Source organism: Electrophorus electricus, chromosome 24 (assembly GCF_013358815.1).
Source record: "Electrophorus electricus isolate fEleEle1 chromosome 24, fEleEle1.pri, whole genome shotgun sequence".
Classification (NCBI taxonomy): Eukaryota; Metazoa; Chordata; class Actinopteri; order Gymnotiformes; family Gymnotidae; genus Electrophorus; species Electrophorus electricus.
In genome coordinates this window covers 2,092,501-2,114,005 of record NC_049558.1, presented here as the reverse complement: position 1 = coordinate 2,114,005, position 21,505 = coordinate 2,092,501, and the positions used below count along the sequence as shown (strand labels likewise).

At 42.7% G+C, this 21,505-nt stretch overlaps 2 protein-coding genes across 4 annotated transcripts; one reads left to right on the top strand and one right to left on the bottom strand.

Moving 5' to 3' along the window:
- Window positions 1-2,917: 2,917 nt before the first annotated feature.
- On the bottom strand, window positions 2,918-10,766 carry zgc:153867 (uncharacterized protein LOC337226 homolog). Of its 3 annotated transcripts, none has more exons than XM_027030360.2 (6): window positions 10,528-10,766; window positions 8,581-8,608; window positions 6,891-7,034; window positions 6,476-6,649; window positions 6,012-6,089; window positions 2,918-3,506 (listed from the first exon to the last, which is right to left on the bottom strand). In XM_027030360.2, exons 1-6 carry the CDS (start codon window positions 10,702-10,704, stop codon window positions 3,478-3,480), a joined length of 630 nt encoding a protein of 209 aa, XP_026886161.2. In that variant the 5' UTR covers window positions 10,705-10,766; the 3' UTR covers window positions 2,918-3,477. The 3 variants fall into 3 exon arrangements, with proteins under 3 accessions (XP_026886161.2, XP_026886163.2, XP_026886162.1); XM_027030362.2 differs by lacking the exon at window positions 8,581-8,608 and adding an exon at window positions 8,798-8,825 and having other exon boundaries at window positions 10,528-10,763; XM_027030361.2 differs by lacking the exons at window positions 8,581-8,608; window positions 10,528-10,766 and adding exons at window positions 8,798-8,825; window positions 9,343-9,469.
- Window positions 10,767-19,167: 8,401 nt separating this feature from the next.
- On the top strand, window positions 19,168-21,499 carry neurod4 (neuronal differentiation 4). The gene is made up of 2 exons (XM_035522587.1): window positions 19,168-19,257; window positions 20,435-21,499. The coding sequence occupies exon 2, from the start codon at window positions 20,438-20,440 to the stop codon at window positions 21,497-21,499; it is 1,062 nt and encodes a 353-aa protein (XP_035378480.1). The 5' UTR covers window positions 19,168-19,257; window positions 20,435-20,437.
- The last annotated feature ends 6 nt before the right edge of the window (window positions 21,500-21,505 follow it).

Here is a 21,505-nt window from a genome sequence, read left to right as displayed (position 1 = left end):
GTATGTTGTTCCTTTAATTAATATTATAAATACATGATATGATATTAAACACAGTTTTCGGGAGAATAGTTTGATGGTGGTTTGTCAGTTTTCCAATCTGCAATTCTGACTTGAATTATGTGCATAATAAGACACTAATTGCAATTTTCTTTTGCTACAAAAGTTTATTATTGTAGCAATTTAACAGCCTAATGGCATGGTAGATGTTCCACTCAGACAAAACACGTTATCTTTCCATTGATAACACAGGACTGATAACTTTGATGTGTATCTATGCATGAATCATGTGAGCTGGTGGTACGTTTACTTTTGTGCTTCTTTAACCACATCTTAGCTTTCTAAAATATTCCTCAATTTTGTTCTTATTTTAGTGTTCTTAAAAGGCCTGTTGTAATATTTGATAGTAGTTTTATATTGTACACTGCAACATAGATTACATATTATTTTCACCAATACCATTCAGCAACTTAAGGTAGAGTAATATAATTGTTAATACATTTTTTAAATGTTTCAAGTTATTTTTAGTTGAGAAACTATACATTTCCAAATTAGGACATAATAGAAAGATTGAGATTCTTTGTTTGCATGTTGTGGTCCTAAATACTCGACAATCATGCTACAGAATATATAGAAAGTTAGACCGATTCAAGTTTTAGGCTCCAGTCAACTTGGTTTCACGTGATTAAAACATTGCTTGAATAGTAGATATGATTAAAGATATGATTAAATAGTAGATATGATTATGTATGTGTAATGCATCATTATATGTATTTCATTATATGTATTATTATATTATTATAGGTGTATGTGTTAATACAAGGTAATAGTAGTTAAACGCTCTGCGTGCTCGGAGCTAATGCACGCTCCGTAAGGGTGTGTCACGTCTCCTAATGATTGGCAACTTGGCACATGCGGCACCGCGTCTCCATGGCAACGTAAACAAGCCAACGTTAGTTCGGTGAGTGACGCCACGTGGTTGATCTCACTCTGAACGGCACAGCACAGTGAGGCTCGCTCGGTCTCAGAGGGATGTTTACGTGAGAGGCGGAGATGTGGGGATGTGCAGGCCAGGCCATCCGTGAGTAATCATGACATGACATCGCAAATTCTAGCAAATTGCCATCTTGAGAGACCTACGTTTATAGCCCTTACACACGTTTTTACACGGTTGTCTTGTGAAAAGTGACCCAACACGCGGAGGTGCAATTGCCAGTGAACAGTGAGCTTGTGAAATTCACGAGCGGCCTTAAAGTAGCGGGTAGGTGACGTAAACCTTTCACTAGCTCACTACTGCCCTTCACTACCTGCACTATCAAAGTTAGTCCTGCCCAACTCAAATCCAATAGAAGAAAACGGCAGAGGGAGAAAAAAAACATTTTAAAAATCTCTGAACAGAAAAGACCCACGTCATTCTTTGCCTGCTAGTTCATCGTAAATGAATCGCAAACGCTACAGATAATAGAAAATAATCATCAAAATGACTAGACGGGGGATAATATATTCAGCTGATTGTGTTGCATTAAAGATGGAAGCAAAAAATATAGAGCAATCCTAAGCGAAAAACTTTTCCATAGTGGCTAAGATGTCAGACTGGGACAAAGGTTAACATTTCAATAAGACAACAACCTGAATCAAACTCTGGAAGTGTTGGAGTGGCCCAGTCAGAGTCCAGACATGAACTGAATAGAAAGACCTGAGTCTGGAGAGACCTGAAGAATGGCTGCGCACCAACGCCCCCTATCTCGCCTGGCTGAGCTTGAATGACTCCGTAAGGAACAGTGGAACAAACTTCCAACAAAGGTATGCCAAGCCTGTAGGATCATGCCTAAGAAGCTTCGCGGCTGTCATTGTTGCTAGATGCACTTTAACCAAGTACTATGTGAAGGGTCTGATTACTTATGTACAAGGACAATTTCATTTTTTAAAATACATTTACAAAACTTTACAAAAACATGCTTTGTATTGTAATTGTAGAGTACTGTGTGTAGACTGACGAGGGAAAAAAGTTGAATCTATTTTTATGAGAAACACAAAAATGTGGGGAAACTTTGCATAGGTATTTATTGTAATGTTTGTCATTTATACTGCCACAATACAGCACAAATTAATGTTCACTGTTAAGAAAGACGACTCAAACACCGGATCAGTAATAGTAATATCCAGAAGGCATAGGAAAGCCACTGCACTGTTGTACTATTCAAAGATGCAAATTGATACAGCCTCATCTTTAAAACAAACAACAACAACAAAACTAAACCATAATGAATTACGTCAACTCCTGTGGTGTGCTACATGGTTCCCAGGTGTCGTTCTAACATCCTGCATTTCACTTCGCAGGGGCGATGTTCTGGGAACCAAGGAAGCATGTTCCATCTGGTCTGGAAGATAAAAATCTCACCTTGTATTTATGGTGATACTTCAGTGCATATCAATAAGGGAAACAACTGTTAAGTTTATCATCGATATCTACGTATTCAACAGGGAATTTATTCCAAAGTTACAAAGAAACCAGCCATAAATGTCTAGACCTTCAATCTTTGTTGGCAGGTCATCAGTAAACAGCACTAGCTGAAGCTCAGAAACACCTGCCAGGGCCACACTAAAAATGATTTTTAAAAATGAAAAATCACATGGTCTAGATACGTGCAACAAATTGTAATGAGTCTTGCCTGTCTGCCGTTCTAAAAGTTCCTTACATCGCAGAAAGCATAAATTTGAGTGTGGCGCCACCTGCCTGTAGGGATTGAGCCCTGCAGCTTGCTTTCGCCTGTTTCAGGACATTCTTTACATAAAACTTCACATCACGATGTACCAAATTAAGAACAGTGTCTAAACATTTAATTTCAATAGACAGAAGATTCATACTAGTTCTGCAGTATGCTTAAAAAATAGCAGGACAAATGACAAACTATGAAAATTCATTTTGAAATGGATTTTATTTCGAGGTTCATCCACACCCAAAGAAAAAAATGAAGTGTAGTTCACTTTGAAAACATTGTTTAGCTATGTTATGGTTTTACACATAAAATGGTCCTTTTTTGTCTTCAGAGTCGGCTAAAGCTGCAACAGTCCTGCTAAAGCACTGTCCACCAATGAAGAGCCTGAGGATTATTGCATTCAAGCCCATGTTACAGCATGACTGCGTGCTGCGTCGAGAGGCTTTATTGCAAACAGTGTCGGGACACAAAAGCTCCCCTCCGTGCAGCTGTGGGGTGTGAACACCACTGGACAGTGTGGAGACTAGTGAGGAGGGTCACGTGGGATCTTAACTGGGGAAGATAAAGGCACTTCTGAAAATAAAAAAAACAAATGCGTGCAAATAAAGAGGCGGGTGGTAGGGAGACTGAAGCACGTCGGCAAAAGAGGAGCAGTGATAAGGATGGAAAAAAGGAATAAAAACAAAATGTGTCACATAAAACATACATGCACGTGCACACACACGTGCACGTGCACAAATGGGAATGCTTTCCTTCTTCTTCAACCGTTCATGACCATCCGCACGAGTTCTATAAAAGACAGCAAGAGAAAACAACTGTTAGACACCAGCACTAAAAATGGTGCAGGGGTGATGCCTGCACAGCACATCACACAGGTTACAACTCATGCTGTCAGATAAAAGAATCATCACTCTAAAACCTTGTCCTCTGCAATGCATTTCACACACTCCCGAGTTTCCCACTGAACAGTTAATTGTCATCTGTGATTACCCAATTGACCTGCCATGCATTTCTTCAGTACCCATGGAGCTGGACTCTGGAGCTTGCCGTAGCTCAGTGGTGTGCACTGCATAAAGCACGTTGCCCATCCGCATAACACATGACCAATAATTAAAATTACACAACCTTAAATTATAATTTGACTTTCAAAATATAGCACAGCCATTCCCAAAACGAGTACAAATATAAGCACAGTTGACAAAACAAACAAAAAAAACAAAACTGTGCATGCTGCAGGCTAGTTGTTAGCCAAGAGTATCTCTCATAGCTCATCTTAGAAAAACTATGCGCATAACTTTCTTTTCTGGATAAGATAAGATATATAGATGGAAGTATTGTGACGTGTAGTGCTGCCTTGACAAAGGCAGCACTTGACAGCACTTGACGTGTAGCCTTGACAAAGGCTTTCCAGTTAGGCACGCCATAATGACTCCTACTTGTAGTCACCATTTTAAGTTTGCTGGCTAAGGTAGCATGTACATAGGCGGTGACATTTCACTAATAATGCTGTGGTGCCTTCTTCAGAAGAGCGAGAGAGCTAGGCTGCCACAGCCCAGCCCAAAGAGTGAAAACCTAAATATTTAATATGTCAAATTTCATGTCATTTTGCCATTATACTCACATAACAGAACCCTTTAAAATATCACCGAGAGGGGCACACAGGCACAGCAGTGAGTACTTGCAGCCATACTAATGCGCTGTTCTGATTAGTACCACTCTCAGATAGAAATGCATGCTATAGTAACCAACATGTAAAGTAGCCTATATGAATAGGTTTTTAAAAACGTTACTTTATTTATGCAATATGTTTTATATATATTTTTTTCTACATTTTGTTTTTACCCCTTCTCTACTGGTTTAGAAGAGTCTGACTGCACACCATTGCATTAGTATCAAGGAAAGCAACAACCAGAGAAGTCACCACTATCTCCTACTCAGCCAGAGGTTTGTCCAGGCCCATGAGTCAAGAAAAAGTTAAAAAAAGTCCTCCCCGTTTTCTTCTACAACAGGCCATGAGAGCAGAGTTAGAAGAAAGTGGCACAGGGAGGCCATCGGGCCCCCACCCTCAGTGCTCCTCCATCGGTGGAAGAGAAAAAGAGCAGCAAAAAGCCAGCAGCTCGCTTCCACAAGCAACTGCACGGCCTTCAAAGTGCTGGCAGGATGCACGCCTTTAATGGTCAGAACACAACGAGCAAACACACAGCAACAATCACCAACATTCTTAAAACAAAAGAAAGCTGGCGTGGAAAACATTTGCTCAGTGTGCTATGAATTATTTTATCTGCTGGCAAATTATTAAAATTGAATTTACCACAACAATGTCTCCGAGGTGGCATATTAATGCAAGCCTCCAAACAAGCCAAATCTCACTGTTGGAATTATACTAGAGCGCAACGAACTGCTAGGGGATGGCCCACACTTGGAGCGGTGCCACCGTGCACCTGAACCAGCTGGGAACCTGCTGTGGCCTGCGGCCAGAGTGCTGCCACTGCGCGGGGAGCACCCCGTGCCCAACGAGTCCAAACGTTTGCTGTAAACACCAGCCAACCAACCTCTCCAACTACAAACCACACTCCTCACAAGGAACCCCTCTGACGGAAAACAATTAAACAATGAACCAACAGGTCCTTTCTAGTGTATGTACACCACCATACCATACAGTAGAACAGAATACCACTGCAGACTGCCATGCCTTCAACGTCAGCGACGGGTGTGGGCTAGGATACTGCCAGGCAGCCCAAACCTAGACAGGAGCAACCAAGGGTTAAGGGCCTTGCTCAGGGGCCCAACAGCGGCAACTCGGTATGGCGGGGCTCGAACCAGCAATCACATATCAAGTACCTTAACCACCGAGCTACTACTGCCCCCAGTGTATGTACAAGTCCTATTGTAATTTACAAATGGCTGGTGACACTGCAGCAGTTGGGGATGTATAGTGCAAGCATGCACACCCATATAAACGAACATGAGGGACATTGTGGATGGGAGTTTTAGACAGTAAACATGCTATTGACAGTAGGTCGAGGACGTACTCCTGAGATGGTGCTCAGCCACACACGATGTGATGAACAAAGGCTGCAGAAGACCAGTGAGAGTCATGGCATTTCCACCCTCACCACGCTCAACCGCTGTCACTTCAAAGCAATCAAATCGAGGACTTCCACACACAGCGTCGATCATAACTTAGGAAAGGCATACAGTAGCATGCGAGCCCTTGTGTGGGCCAAACAGTGGACTTGAAGTTACACATTATCAGCCTAATCACATATTTGACACTTCCAGCCCTCCGATTACCTTCATAATTGATGCAGCCATTAGCATCCTCGTGCCCGGCCAGAAGTGTTTCTACCTCATCTTCCGTCATCTTCTCTCCTAAATAAAAACCGCATAGCATATATGTCAAACAGTATACATCAGCTGATCACTTTATTAGGGTCAGCCTATTCTATGGCTCTACCCAACAGCTGAAATTCCCCACTGATGGCACTATTATTCTATCTAGTGTAACAGATATGTTATAGTGTTAGCTATTGATTAGCTCATTACTTCATATATTTTAACTTATACATCACCGGAATTGCAATGGGGAATACAGTGTACTGTATGCATATATAAGCTCGCCCTATAAATCATTATTAGCCTGCCACACAACAGACCCAGAGCTACAGTTATTTATGGTGCACTACCCTCTTCTGACAATGCCCTAAATATGTTAGAGAGAGTTATAAATAGGTCCTCTGGAGAGAAAAGTGGTTTACCCAGCGTGGTAAGAACATGACGCAGCTCAGCTCCCATGACTGTGCCGTTGCCCTCCTTGTCAAAGACCCGTAGCCCTTCCACAAAGTCCTCAAAGGAGCCCTGATCCTTGTTCTTGGCAATGGCCTGGAGCATGGGCAGGAACTGCTCAAAGTCCAGCAATTTGTGGTTCATCTCTGGCATACAGACGCACAAAGTCAGGACCCGCTGACGTGATGCACGTTTCGGTTGAGAGCTGCTGTTCTAAAAGTTTTATACGCTGTTGGTTAAATTCTTATGTTTTTTTTAATTAAAATCCTTCTTAGTGTCACTTCTTCCACAGAGTGTGGCCTGAAGCCATAGAACTGCCTTTTCATTAACAGTGCATTTACACAAATGAAGTGTGCAGCTCGTCCAGTGCTGTGATTTGACCCCTACCCTCTGCCTTTGGGTTTCCTAGAACCTTGAGCACCTCAGCATTGACTGGGTTCTGGCCCAGGGCACGCATCACGTCACCACACTGACCATAGGTGATCTTTCCATCTCCCATCCGGTCAAACAGGAGGAAGGCCTCTTTGAAGTCTGCACGAAAGACATCGGTCAATAAGCAAGAGGGACAAACACAGAGGAAAAAAAGAAAAGGGCACAAGGCTGAGACAACTGACTAGATAAGACCCATGACATGCAAAAGAACAAAACCCTTGAAAGCAGAATACAGTTATAGAAGAACTGCGAAGTTTAGTCTGAACTGTAACTATACAACAGTCACATGCATTTCATTAATGCGAATAAACAGAAGTGAGTAACCTCATAACCTTCATAAGATGATGAGTGACACACTGCACTGGCAATTAATATTCCAGATTGTTTATTCGGGTTAGTTGAGAAAGATCAAGTAACCCCTAAAACCTCATTCAACCTTCTCAATCCCAAACTCAGTACAAATGCTATAGTCCAGGTCAATGTCCATGTTGCAAAGAACAAAGGAATTCTTGTTTAAGGATGGCACCTGCTTAAACAAACTTCATTTCCCATCTTGGAACAGGTCATACATTATGACATCCAGAGCCTCATATAGCTTATGCAAATGACATTTAGGTACAGACACATCTTGCTATTGCCACATGACTGTGTGAAATGGCTTGATAAGAAGACACACTGACTAGGACTTGACATTAAAAATGGTGGTGTATGATTTGGACAAAATTGTGTGGGAGAGATCACATGAATGTTTGGGATGTGAATGCTCACAGAAACATATCTGTGACTGGTCAGCATGACCATAATCATAGCTTTCCTGGATGACATGTTTGTTATTTGACGGTGTGCCGACTGACACAAAACTGTGGTTTCTGCAGCAGCCATGCTAAATAAATATGAGCTCTTGCGACCATCACGATCATACTGTCAAAGACATAATAATGATCACCATTAACATGCTCAAGATCCACACACACACACCCACCCACCCACCCCCTTCTGGAAATACAGCACCCCAAACCCTCGATTACGTTACAATGATCCTTTAAGTCTACAACCATGTTTATTCTTTGTCTAGACAGCCAGAACTGTTTGTTAAAGGTTAATTACACTGACTCGAAAACCTAAATATGAAATATCAACTGAATATCCTAAACTATTATTTTCTTTCCTTAACTGTTTTCCCACTCTCATTCTGTTGAGCACTGTTGTATCTCAGTAGTTAAATTAGTATTAGGCCTGCATTTCCAGTAAAAAAAAAAAAAAAAAAAAAAAAAAGGCAGGCAAAGTTTAGATTGCAGCTATGTAAATGCAAAGTCATACTCTGACGGAGTTTGCTAAAACTGAACATACCGGATGAGCATTTTATGTTCTGTTTCCTGGGACACACCCTCCCATGCTATAGCTTGAGGCCACGACCGCACCTCTTATGCACAATCATGTTCCCTCGTCTTTAACTTCTCACCAACATTTCCACAATCAAATTATTGTTACTGGTACGTGCACACAACAATAAAGGTATTGGTGAGCGGCCTGTGACACACACACACGATACATGCAGACCGACTGAACAGCAGCTTACACACAAAAACACAGTACAGGTTTGTACTTGCGGTGAGGCGATCTGCTGAACTTAAAGAGCACTCACCATGTATCTGATCCAAGTTAAACTCAATCTGGAGGGGACGTGACAGTGGCAGAGAGAGGAATAATACAGCCGTGAGGACAGAAGGAAAGGTGTAAAGGTTTGCTAGGACAGAACTGGCACAGGCAGGAAGGTGTGCTGGGCAAATGGGCAGAAATCATGAAGTCACACTAAATGGGAGCGGGAGTAACGACGTGAACTCTCACCACATCACACTCACCGAGGATCTGGTCTTCCGTGAAGTCGGACTGTTTAAAGAAAAGCGTTACTGATGACTTGTGAAATGACACCTTATCTCACACAAAGGCGATGTCAAATAAGCATGATGGCCGGATATCTCCTCAGAAACGTTTCAAACGTCAATAAAAAGCGGCGTGAAGACCGACAGTGATCACCTCAACTTAGCTAACGTTAGCCACACAGCTCTCTTAGCTATCTTAGCTTAACGACTCCTAACCATTTAACCATCAGCTACCCATTTAAAATACAACTGGACCGCGTATTCCTAATATTCAGAGTCATTACAATATAAAAGAATACAAAATATAAAATTATATAGAATATAAACGTTAGTTAGCAAGAATCATAAACAATGCACGTCCATTACCAACTAGCTATCTTTAGCTTTAGCTAACCTAGCGAACCATAAAAAGTAACTTAAGATAATTAGCTAGCAAGCTAATATGTGTAAAAAGTTAACGCCAATCGGAAACCACGTTCAATGGCAACTATTTAGCTAGCTTGTGAAACGTGATCAAAGCCTACCATAACTGAGAGAGAAGAGCGCCTGAAGGAGCCGTGCAGGAAGACAACTATGTCAGAGTTGGAAGACTCAAAATGTACAACCTTGCAGTAAGAAACGAATTAACTCAGAGCGCAAATCCTTATATACAAGCAACGTTTACGCAGCGATAAACGAGCAGTCACAATCGCGCCACATGACTTGTAGATTTGCGCGGGGGTGTGGGCGTCTTCCGACGTTGATGCGTCAACACGTCGATACGTGCGGGTCTGTCTGGTCTAGGCGAATTGTTAGTGGTGTCGTGACTACGCTTGTTGCGTTCCAGAATGTATGGGTGGAACAACCTCAAAGTATTTAAGAAAAGTGTAAACCACAAATAATTACGGGGTAAATTAACCTGTTTAGTAAAGCATGTGAGTCCCTTTTAATGAATTTCTAACCGCGTTCAATCAGATCACGTGTGATCAGGTTAGGTGGTCTGTTGGGAAATACAGTAGGCTGTGAGAAAATGGTTTGACAGATGTCACCAGTTAATGGATATTGAGGCATGATATATATAGCATGAGATATATCTGATATATCTTTGATGTTTTGCATTAAAATGAATGTAAATGCATGCACAAATAGGTCTTAAAATGACAGATTAAAACAGTTTATTGCAATATTTAAAAAAAAAATCAAGCCAATCTTATCTTATTTTAACTTAAATCTAATTAACTATAGTGTGAGCACATAAGGAAAGAAAGAGTGATTTCTAACTACACTATGAAGGTATTATCAATAAAGGCTATTTCAAGGTGATGCTCCTGATATTTTGGGGTTCATACCACTGTTATGCAGACTCCATCGGTGTCCTATTTCTAGATCTTGATATAGCACTAGTATTCTCTCTAGAAATGGGGGCTGGGTTGACACAGATTTTCATTTGCTTTGGAGAGGATAATAAAGATTGCAAAAAAAACAAAACAAAACCTTTTAAGGTTTTAATTAAAACGAAGCATGTTGCTTTAAAATATTTCTTAAGATACCAAGCTGTTCTCAGATAATACATATGAACAAATAATATTCTGCAAACTGTTTGATGGGTCTGAATGTTCATCAGCAAGTGATAAACCGGTTCCCAGTCCTATTGATGGGCTTTAGAGTCACAAGTTAAAACCTATACAATGAGAACATCTTGGGCTTGAACGTTGTACAATATCACTTACCTCCAGCGTGCTGGGGTCAAAGGGAGTGTCAGATGGGCGCAGTAGCCGAGGCTTGAGCTCTGGGGTTGGCTTTGGTATCGCAGGTGCCATAGTAGGACAAGGGAATGGAGGTCCATGTCTTGGTAACGTTCCACCCGACGGGGACTTTTTAATCGATGGTTCTTTTTTCGGTGCCATCTTTAATAACTGCACATACGTACCTTGTTCCTTTCTGTCTACTGCTTGCTTTGTTTCTATCTCCAAAAAAGCTAGAGAATCTGTGTCAGATGCACTGTGTGTTTGGAGAGTGGAAGAAACTGTGAGAGGGTAGAGTGGGAGAGAGAGAAAGAGAGAGAGATGGAGAGACAGAGGGAGGGAGGGAGGGAGGGAGGGAGAGAGAGAGAGAGAGAGAGAGGGAGGCTGGCAGGTAGGATGATGAGGGCAGTGCGTGTGAAAAGTGTAGGAGTATGTGATGAGAAGAGAGAGTATGTGTGGGAGTGTTGTCACAGAGAACGTGTTTCATGAGTCTTGGGTTCTCTTTATATATGGGTCAGAATCATGCTCATGTGCAGGAAGAGATCTGTATGTATGAGACAGAGTGAAGGATTCAGCAGTCTGTAGTCAGAGATATTAATAGTTGTCTATTTATATAGTATTTCATTCTTTGGAATAATAGTTGCTTCTCTCATCTTTATTCTACTCATACTCTGCTTCTTTTTCCTTCTGATCTGTAAAACAAAAGTAAATACAAAGTAAAGGCATATTATCTTTGATTGCAACAAGGCAATATACAGTGTCCTCCATAATTATGGTTTATCAGGTTCAATTTACACCCAAAACACGAGAGACAATAAACAAAACAAGCAAAATCCAACTAACCAACAACCAAAATATCCCAAAAACATTTGGAAAAAGAAAGTATAACAATTAATGGCATTCCTAGATATTCCTGTGTACAACAAACAGGGCCCTTACAGGTGTTCCATCTATTTCTAGCATATCATGTACAGCATAATGTAAATTAAAAGGGTTTAACAAGTTTTTGCAGCCTATAAAACCTTTAATATTAAACATGTCGCAGGATTTTTAATTCCTGTCATTGGAGGAAATTACTGTATTACCCAGTGGTAAAAACACCAGTCACCAGAATAGTGACTGTGGTCACTAGATGTCAGTATTTCTCAAATATTTTCTTAGTCCTTTATTTGTAAATGGTCCCGTTTCGCTCCTCCCAGGACAGAGCAAAAGCGTTTAATGGAACAGCATGCATTCATTTCCATATTGTAAACCTCTGCATTTAAGTTCCTCAATTTCCATAATTAATGTTTCTTCTGAATCTGTGCCCCACGACGAAAAACCCGTGGGCTTAAAGGGAATACAAAAGAACACCTGACTGCTGCATGACACTCCAAACTCTAACTCTCTATCTCAGTCCAGTTTTTACACCTGCACATTAGAATATCATCTGAAACGAAAACCTTAGCAGTATTTATGTAAGACCGTTGCTTAAATTTTACCCGTGATAAATTGACATTATCTTGTATAATTGTTCTTGATTCGCTGTAGGCAAGACTGAAATACAAACAAGGGGTCTAGGCAGAGAGATTTAGTGTGCTTAGTATTGCGCTCTTTCTTGGAATAATCGAAGCCCTCTGCCCCTGCATGGATTTTACGTACAATCCATCGCGCGCTCAATGGGCCTTGAAATCACCGCTTATACGCCTCGAGCGCGGAACAATAGTGACACTGGACCCCCACAACGGGACCAACGCCACTCCTGTCTCAAAGTATTACTGTTATTTTTACTACTATTTAAGTTACATTAGAAGTAATTGTTCATATCAAACATCATGCATGGCTGGAAGCACAAACTATATTTTAGGTAATTATTGTAAAAATATAAAATACATACATGTAAAAAAAAAAAAAAAAAAAAAAGGTCTTACTTTTGCGGGGCAAAAGTGCCCTCACGTGCGCTTTTAAAAAAGTATCTGGTATGCAAAGCAGAGTCTGCCGAGCGGACAGAGAGCCCATCCGCCTTCAGGCCGATTAAACAGATTAATTTGTAGGCCTCACGTTTCCCTAAATCTCCCAGTCAAATAATCCCCCCACCCACCCCCCAAACCTACACATGTACATCTAACCTTTATTTAATATTTACCAGGAAAGAGAACACCAGCCCAAACCAACCAGGGCCGACTTATTTTTTGTATAAAGAAAACAGAAGGTTACACATTCTTGGCTTCAGAAAATTGTCCACAAATTGTGCACCTGCCTTTTTTTTTAACCCAGAAAAGCCAGAAATTATCTCCATGGCTGCCGGTTTTCAAAATGGAAAAGTAAACTTCTTTCTAACCCCGCCCCCCTTTTTTTTCAGGCCAATGGTGAAAATAAATTTAATTATGCTGAATTAGGGGAAGGGCCTCAATTGTTCCTTAGAGGTTCTTTCAGAATACGTAATAGAATTATAGCAACTGCCCCAACAAATGTCTTACAAAATCCCCCTACCATGCCAAATCATCAAACCAACTGATTTATTTTTAATGGTATTACACCCCTCACTCTGCAGTGTCATGGTAATAACTGGGGCTCCTCCAGCTGCCTCTGTATCACATTAGCCAAGCTTAATATTGACTGTGCAAGGCTCACAAAACAATATGCCGGAGGACAGGCATCTTAGCGCTAGCGAACCAATCCATAAGCTTTGGGGGAGGCTAGAAGGGAGTTCCAAGGCTTGGGGCTTTTGCCCTGAAGGAGAGGCCCAGCCAGTAGGGTGCTTAGCACCAGTCTACCCACATGGACTCACACCTTCCAGGCCCTGGCTCTCCTCGGCAGCTCCAAGTTGACAAGAGACCATGAAACCTGATGCAACTCGATTCCCTTTATTTTGTCTATCCCTCTTTCATATGGCCAATGGACAATCGTTTTGTTTTTTTTCATTTCACATAAGACCAGAGATCTACAGCTGCCCTCTACGCCGGCATCTAAAGCCCACTCGCAAGTGAGTGAGATCCTTAACAGCGGCACGTCGGACGGTTGATGTAATCATCCGCGATGGAGCCGCTGCTGCATGACTATATGACGCAGCCACGACACTGCCTCCACAAAACCACAGAAAACGAGGAATACAGCAAACAAACAGCTCCTCTTTTACTGCCAAATTACTTTTTATTTAGCCTACTATAATAGAACGATTTTCCGACACATTCAACATCATTAAAGGGGAATATCTTGCAACTATTTTTTTTAAAATTCTACTTAAGTTACATGTGAGTGATGTTGCCTTTGTGTGCTGTGTGTGCCTCTGGTCTGCAGCAGGCCACAGTGGGAATCAGATCCAGCCACTTGTGGGTTACACGCACCTGATCACAAACAATCCATGGCCCTGTGCCAAACACACAAACCATTTTAATTTAATGGCATAAATCCTCAGAAATCTGCTCGCTCATGTGATTAATTGCAAAATGTCAGTTTCATGGCTGCTATGTTTATGATACTTATGAATCTCACTCTAATGATTAGGATTGTGGCTATGGTAGCACCAGGCAAAAATCTGAGCATTGTGTTTGCATATACAGATTATGGCCCTTGATTAGTGGATGGGGGCAATCTATTCAGCTTCCTTCCCTCCCACCTTGCTAAAGCCCCTTGGGGTATGCCCACATCCCAAAGGACAGCCGGCTTGGCAGATGGAACCCCCTCCTCCCCTTTTCCAGTTCACCCAATCACGGCTGAGGTGCAGTGGCAGGATGGGGTTGACACTGATGAGATGAAGACTTTAGCCGGTTAGGACATTAAGTGTGTTTTGCTGGTTTCCTTAAATGTCATCAATTCAGCACTTAATTAGATGTGCCAATGCACATGTTAAAAAGTCCTCATCTGCCACAACGTCTAACTCAAGTAGAACATGAATTAAATATTTTTTTTTCAAAGAACATCATATATGTAAAAGAAAGACAAATGTTTTTATTGTTCTTCAAACAAAATGTCACTGTATCTTTTCAAAAGGTTAAAAAAAGCATGTCCTTCATGGTGAATGCAAAGAAACACACCGATGCATCAACAAAGATATTTGACATACTCCGTTCCTCCAGCCACTACGTTAATGACAGGGCAGTAAAGTGTCTGGAGAGGGGTTGCAGGTGGCACAGTGTGTAAATGGGCAATTTTACGCTTCCAATTATGTGGTGGACTTGTGATATAATATGGGATTGATTTACACAAACTGGCAGTCTGGCTGCCATCCCCACCCATGTGACTGGTTTGGCCTGGCGTTGTCTTATTTACTATTCGCTGGCCATGGAAGGAAAGAAACTGTGCAGTGTTCCATACCACGTTGACAGACAAAGTGATACTGAGGCTGTGAGTGTGCGACCACCTCATCCTGGCACTCTGCTCCCCGGTGTGAGTGAGAGGGACTCAGTTGGGCCGCTGGTCTCTGTGCCGGTCTCTCTGCTGGTCTCTCCCCACGGTTCAGCCTGCAGTACTCCTGTATTCAGCTCCAATAAACAGCAAATAGGACCTAACCATTGGCACTAGTGTTAAAATCCACCCATATATCTTAAAATATACATATGTGCCATATACACGTGCACTCTCCCCCCCCCCCCCCCTCTCTCTTGCTTTGACTTTGATATCATTTTTAATGTTCCTGAAAGCTATCAATTGATCAGAGATTTGTCTATGATTAGGTATATAAAGAACAGAATACTCTCAGTGAAACTTAAACTAAGAGGAGAATGCTGGTCTCACACCTTACACCACGCTTTAAGACCTTCAAACCCCACATTTGCATCCTCGCCATTGCAGTGCCCATGAGCCCAAATGAACCCTCCTCTTTTCCTGATTATTAGAAGGGGCTCAGCTTTCAGCAGGACAGAGGGAGCATATGTGCAGGGCTTTAATTCCCATTGTGTTCGTGCAGTCTCGGTGTAGGCGAGTGTGTCTGCGTCTGTGTTTTTTGGAGAGAGGGAGCAAGGGAGAGAAAAAGGCAGGAAACAAGGACCCATCTGTCAGAGAAATGCACAACTCCCCCCATCCTTGCCAGAGCACTCCCATGGGACCAGAGGGATAACTCACTTGTGGCAAAAGTTGTGGTTTTTCTTTTTTTCTTTTTTTTTTTTTTATAGTTGAGAGAAATCTCTGCTGTAAGAAATAACACCCTGATAATTGCAAGACCACAATGGGACCACAACAGAGACTTTGTAAGAATAGGCTGCTATTGCAGGCCTGCTGTAAGACAGGGCAGAAGCATGCAGTAGCCGGACTTGTTTTGCTAGGGTTGACATGTTGACAGGGGGTGGATTCACTTGATTAGAAATTGGCTTTTAATGTCCATTCTGCCTTCTGTTAAATATTTGTTGATTTTCTTACGTTCATATGGAAAGTAGCAAAGTACCATATGGGATAAAGAAAAGATAAAATAAAGTTAAAGTTAAAATAAAATAAGATTGCATATAATGTTAAGATCATGTTATATTGTTTGTTTGTTTTTTTGACAAATGTTTCACTTTCTTTTATTCTGTAAACCTTCCACCTGCTTTTTAAAGCATGTCTTGTCATGGGAGCTGGAATTGCTTAGCTGCCCGAGAACCAACACATGGTGTGAGTCATGGGAATTTGCAGGGCTGAACTCTGAACTCTGAACTCTGCACTGAACAGGAGGCTGCCGGTGGGATGCAGCACTGCCCTCACATCTCGGTGCTCAGTAAATGTCTGACTGAATCTGTGTGCTCAGTAAATGTCTGACTGAATCTGTGTGCTCAGTAAATGTCTGACTGAATCTGTGTGCTCAGTAAATGTCTGACTGAATCTGTGTGCTCAGTAAATGTCTGACTGAATATCTGTCTGCATCTCAGCACTCAGTAAATGCCTGATTGCATCACTATGTCTGACTGCATCTCGGTGCTCAGTAAATGACTGCATGTATGCTCAGGAAATGTCTGGCTCATGTTAGTGCTCAGTAAATGACAGCTTCTCTAAGCTCAGTAAATATCTACATCTCTATGCTCAGTAATTGTGGAACTGCAATGAAACTAAAAATAATTCTGGGAAATATTACACGTAAGGTCTAGAAAGAACAAAAAAGTAAAGCAATCCCTTGTGGACGGCACAGATCTCCTTGGGTTCTGGCTTCAACAGAAAGTGGAACAGGGCTAGGAGTGTCTGAGCCTACAGTGGACGAGAGTGAGAGCTGGCGCACAGGAATTCCCAGTGCAGGCTGCAGGTGTGTCACAGGACTGTGTGAGCACTCCAGGGGTGTGAGGTCATGGAGAAGCAGGGCCACTTAGGGAGGTGTGACACACTGCTGATACACACACGCAATCTCTGGTTTACACGGGACAGTACCACACTGATGTGCACACGCATGAACAAATTCACATGGGCACCTAGTCACACTCATTCACACTCAGAGGACACGTGAATCCAGATATTCTGAATAGATATTCTGAATAATTGATTGAATGACACGAAAAGCTCATCATAACATTCTACCAATTACTAGACTAGCTCTTCATAAAATGCTCAAAAGCTCAAGAAAATTTTTTAAATGTAAAGTATCCTTTTTCTAAATTTGAATGGTCCAATGGTTTCTTTTCACGTAAATTCCGTTATTAAACGTTTTCTACATCAGTAGTGAATGTAATAGATTCTCAAAGACAGCTTTCTAGACGCTATAGAACGTAAGGAGTGGTGAAAGAGACCGATGATCGTGACCAGTGAGGCGGCCGCGCACTTGTGTGTCTGAGACGCCACACCTGCACGTGACCGCCGGTATGTCGGCTATGTTGTAGCACGAGACGTCGTATTAGGCAGGCGAGTGTCGAGTGAGCGTGCACAGAAGCATCCACGTTCACCGGTCCGATCAGTGGAGTTCGGCCGAAATTGAAGAACTGAAGTTGAAGAGTTAAATAAACGTGATTTAATAAATGTAATTAACATTAAACCTTAATAATTACATTGTTAAATTAACAGTATAGCCTAGTTAATGATTTATAAACGACATCAACATAACCCCCAAAACAATATTATAATACTAAAAGCGCTATGGGGCCAGAAGTCAGTCAGAAAGTCCCAGAGCACGTTAATAATTTAAAAATAATTTTAAAGTGTTCAACTTTTTAATTATATTCTAGAAAATTGTACTATTATAGTAGGTTACAGTTTTCCCAAATTATTACTAATTGAAGTCATTTAGCGCAAACACACACACACACGCACACACTTGCGCTCACACAAACGCATGGTTTATATGAATGTTATATACCTGGAGAGAGGTAATTAGACCAGCAAATTTTGCGCCGTAAATAAAAACAACTTTGCAAGGGAGAGAACGAGAGCGCACTCTTGTGAACATCTCGCTCACACAATAGGATCAATTTGGGGGCACGTGCAATTCTTGCCGTCAATAGTACGCACGGGGAAATCGCTTGTGCTACATTTATGTCTCGGTATTTTGCTCAGCAAAGACTTAGACAAACTAAAACAGATCAAACGATCGATATAGCACTTTAGAATAATTAGCTTTCGTTTATTAAAATGTATGTCGAAATACATGACTTGTACCAATATAAAGTTGCATACTTTATGTTAGTTATAAAAATAAATCGCCCCTAATTTAGCACTTCCAGCTCTAACATATACCCTCAGCGTGCGCTGCCAACGGCTACAACCGGACAGATTCAGCGGTTATTGACGTCAGCACTGGTGGACTGCGGGACGCTAATGAGCGGAAGGAACGAATGAATGAACGGGTGAAGAACGCGCACACCTGCTCCCGGCGAGCCAAGCTGTCACGATCATTTACGCACAGCTAGAGGGACGCGCGTCTCCTCCCTTAACAGACCAATCTACTGAGATTAGGGTTCAGAAGACAAAGTTTGACCTGGCGAGACACCAAACATAGCGTATTACTCACGACCTATTAATGGCCAGTAAGTTGGAAAAAAATGCACAAAGCTTTAATGGAATAGGCTGTAAAATATTACACAAAATTTAAAGTTAAAACGGTTTTAAATTCGTGGGGATTGCAGTCCAGTCCAGTGTAAATAAAAGTTTCCAGGGAGCCAACAATTAAGTTACATTTAATATATAAGACAGTGGTGCTCACTGAGCATCATGTTGTGCTAAAAGGCATTTACGATTTCACCCAAAAGGAAAAACTCAGGTTACCCGCGCTGGGAGGCGATTTCGTCTTCTTTTATCATAGATGACAAACAAATGTTTCTTCCCTGATATTCTTTAAATAAGCAGCAATATATATCATCCAATAACTCATCCTCGTCTTCCCAACATTTATTTTTTTTTTTCTCTCTCTCTCTCTCTCGCTCTCTCTCTCTCTCTCTCTCTCTCTCTCTCTCCCCACCCCTTTCTCTGACCGCGCGCCGCGCACACGCACAAAGGTCGGTAACAAATGAGTGACACTCCTAAAACTTCCAGCCACGAGCCCGCCACGCGCGTCTGGCTGGGCTGCAGGGTGGGCTGGACATGGGAGGGGCTACACGACTTCACTAGAAAGGCCAACCCGAAACCCCCCGCGTGCCAGTGACACGAGGCGCGCTCTGACGCGGGGATGGAGAGCTAAGGAGGCAGCGAGCTTTTGAAGAGCACGAACGTGCCGCGGGTCAGCGGGGCTCTGGAACTTCAGCTTAGTGTTGGTAGTTCTTGCGCGACCGATTAGGTTTTTTTTTTCTGGATTTCCTCCGCCCAAAAGCCGTTTGATCCTAACTGCACGAGTTGGGACAAAAGCAGGTAAGCGTCCCACTGATGTTCCTTCTGTATGATACATGAAATGTGAAGTGTTTGTTTATGTATCCGCCACAAGGCACTACTCATAATCCAGTCACTTTCGAACGATAAGAAAGTTCAAAATATTTTTTTTATTCTCCATTTCCTCTTTGTGTCGCTTTATTAATAGTTCACAAAACAGAGTCAATATAAAAATAAATTCGTCCATTACGCGGTATTTCTGTTTATATGTTTCTATGAATTCTATAACATTTCTGTCAGCAAGAAAGGTTAAACGCAATCTGTGTTTACCACTACAAGTAATTGTTTGTATGCGTCCGGAAAGAAAATAGAATTTATTTGATGAAGGACTAATAACACTTAATGGCTTAGATGTTTTCTTTTTATTAGAAACGTATAGTTTTGAAGAAATTTCACACAATAACGCATGGTTTTAAATAAACCTTTCATAAAATAGACAAAAGAAGAAAATTGGAACTTGTTGAGAATGCGGCGAAACATTATCGATGGGGAGATGCTTATGTGTGGCCTGCCGCACTCGAAGTGGCAAGACGCGTTCCGTTTGGTTTTCGAGGCAGACATCGCCACCAAATGACATTTAGCAGCGCAAGGTGTATTTGTTTGGCTAACATTCATGTCTGCTTTACAAGCTTCCCATAAATTAAAAGCCAGCGCTTTATCTCCGCGTAAATCCTGTCGTGCCCTAGATTGACAGAATCTGGAAAATGACGACAGTAGTCGGAAATAGCGGGGTTTAGACCAAAGTTTCTCAAAATATAATAATCACAATAATCTACGAGCAAACATTCTATGATGTACGCAGACATGTTTGTGTAGCAAAACTTTCTATCATGCACGAAGACAAAGTGTCAGATACCAAGTCGATCTAACGTTTTCTTCCAAAGCCGTATCAACAGTACGGCTGAAGACGGTGTTCGCCGCTCAGCGCTGTAGCTGGTTCTCTTCGCTTTGAGCTGTCCACTCTGTAGTGCTGAAACATGTAGCATCTCGTACAAAACAATAAATACAAAACGTTCACTGGTAACTAAAATAAGACGAATGCAACTATTAATGGAAGGCATTTGAAAAAGTATTAACAATTAGAGCATCGTTCTAGGTTTTGTATTCTGTTAGCTCTTTATTTCTGATGGCTAACAGTTGCTTGGCGCTTTGTCCTCAGAACATGATGATGACCAAACCTTATGGGAAGTCTGTAGATATGACTGATCTTGTAAGATCTTTGGGCTGGATTGAGGAGGACCTGAGCTCTCAAGACGGAGACCATACGCCTGAGACGGGGGGCCACTACGACCTGAACAGGGGTAACCATGGCCCCTTGGATCTTGGCAGTGAGGACATGGAGGAGGAAGAGGAGGAAGAGGAGGAAGAGCCTGGTCTGGACGGGGAGAAGGCCCCTAAACGGCGGGGGCCCAAGAAGAAGAAGATGACAAAAGCCAGACTGGAGCGCTTCCGAGCCCGCCGCGTGAAAGCGAACGCCAGGGAGCGCACACGCATGCATGGCCTGAACGACGCCCTGGACAACCTCCGGCGTGTCATGCCCTGCTACTCCAAGACGCAGAAGCTGTCCAAGATCGAGACGTTGCGGCTGGCCCGCAACTACATTTGGGCACTGTCCGAGGTCCTGGAGAGTGGCCAGTCTCCCGAGAGTCACGGCTTCATGGAGATGCTCTGCAAGGGTCTGTCGCAGCCCACCAGCAACCTGGTGGCCGGCTGCCTGCAGCTGGGGCCTTCGGCCGTGCTGCTCAACAAGCTGGATGAGGAGTGCGGGGTCCCGGTAGCTGGGGGTCTCCCACCCCAGGCTCACACGCTCAGTTACCCATCCGCTGGCCTGCCCAGCCCACCCTACGGCTCTCTGGAGGCCTCACACCTGCTGCACATGAAGGGATTCAAAGGGACTACGTACGAGAGCCACTCGCCCGACGAGCGTGGCAACGGCACGCCGCCGTACGACGGCCCGCTCACGCCACCACTCAGCATCAGCGGTAACTTTGCCCTCAAGCAGGAACCCTCGCCACAGGAGGCGGAGAGGAACTACACGCCGCACCCGGCCCACTACCTCGCCTGCCAGCGCTACCAGCCTGCTCCCACGGCTGGGCAGGCCGGGTCTCCGGGCCACGCGCTGTTCCCCGGCTCCCGTTACGAGCTGCCTTTAGACATGGCCTTCGAGTCATTCGCCCCGCCGCACATGGTGACCTCCCAGCTAGGTGCCATTTACAGCGAATGAAGAGCT